At 60.6% G+C, this 467-nt stretch overlaps 1 protein-coding gene across 1 annotated transcript in view; it reads right to left on the bottom strand.

The window, feature by feature from the left end:
• Positions 1–69: 69 nt before the first annotated feature.
• EMH_0071350 (uncharacterized protein) overlaps positions 70–467 on the bottom strand; it is a gene marked incomplete at both ends in the record, with an annotated part of 3,458 nt that continues 3,060 nt past the window's right edge. Inside the window, one exon of the mRNA XM_013502260.1 lies at positions 70–362. Within this exon, the coding sequence (XP_013357714.1) occupies positions 70–362 (293 nt within the window). The remainder of the gene's footprint in view (positions 363–467) is intronic.

The following is a 467-nucleotide window of genomic DNA, read 5'->3' as shown; positions in this document are numbered from 1 at the left end:
ATAAAAATGGGTGTATTGCTGCTGCGGCTGCGCAGCAGCAAAGCTGTGGATGAAGAAGCAGCAGAAGTTTTAGCTGCTGCTGCTGCTGCTGCTGCTGCTGCTCTGCTGCTGCTGCAGCTGCTGCCGTTGCTGCTGCGACAGCAGGGGGGTCTGCATAGGAGCATACTGGCGGTAGATGGGTGCACACAGAAGCTGCTGCTGCTGCTGTTGCTGCTGCTGCTGCTGCTGCTGCTGCTGCTGTTGCTGCCGCTGCTGCTGGTGTGCAGCAGCACGCTGCTGCCATGTAGCTGTGTCTGGAGGAATGGGGGCGAATTGCTGCTGCAGCAGTTGCTGCTGCAGCAGCAGCTGCTGCTGCTGCTGCTCTGCAAATGCTTGTGTCGGTGTAAACCCAGCAGGGAAAACAGCAGCAGCATTTCTCCCTCTCACAGCCCCTCCCCCTCCCCCTCCCCCTCCCCCCCCTGCTGCTG

The sequence above is a fragment of the Eimeria mitis genome, genomic scaffold (assembly GCF_000499745.2).
Source record: "Eimeria mitis Houghton genomic scaffold, Emh_scaff87, whole genome shotgun sequence".
Classification (NCBI taxonomy): domain Eukaryota; phylum Apicomplexa; class Conoidasida; order Eucoccidiorida; family Eimeriidae; genus Eimeria; species Eimeria mitis.
Note: the sequence above shows the minus strand (reverse complement) of the source record. Positions and strands in the feature narration are given on the sequence as shown.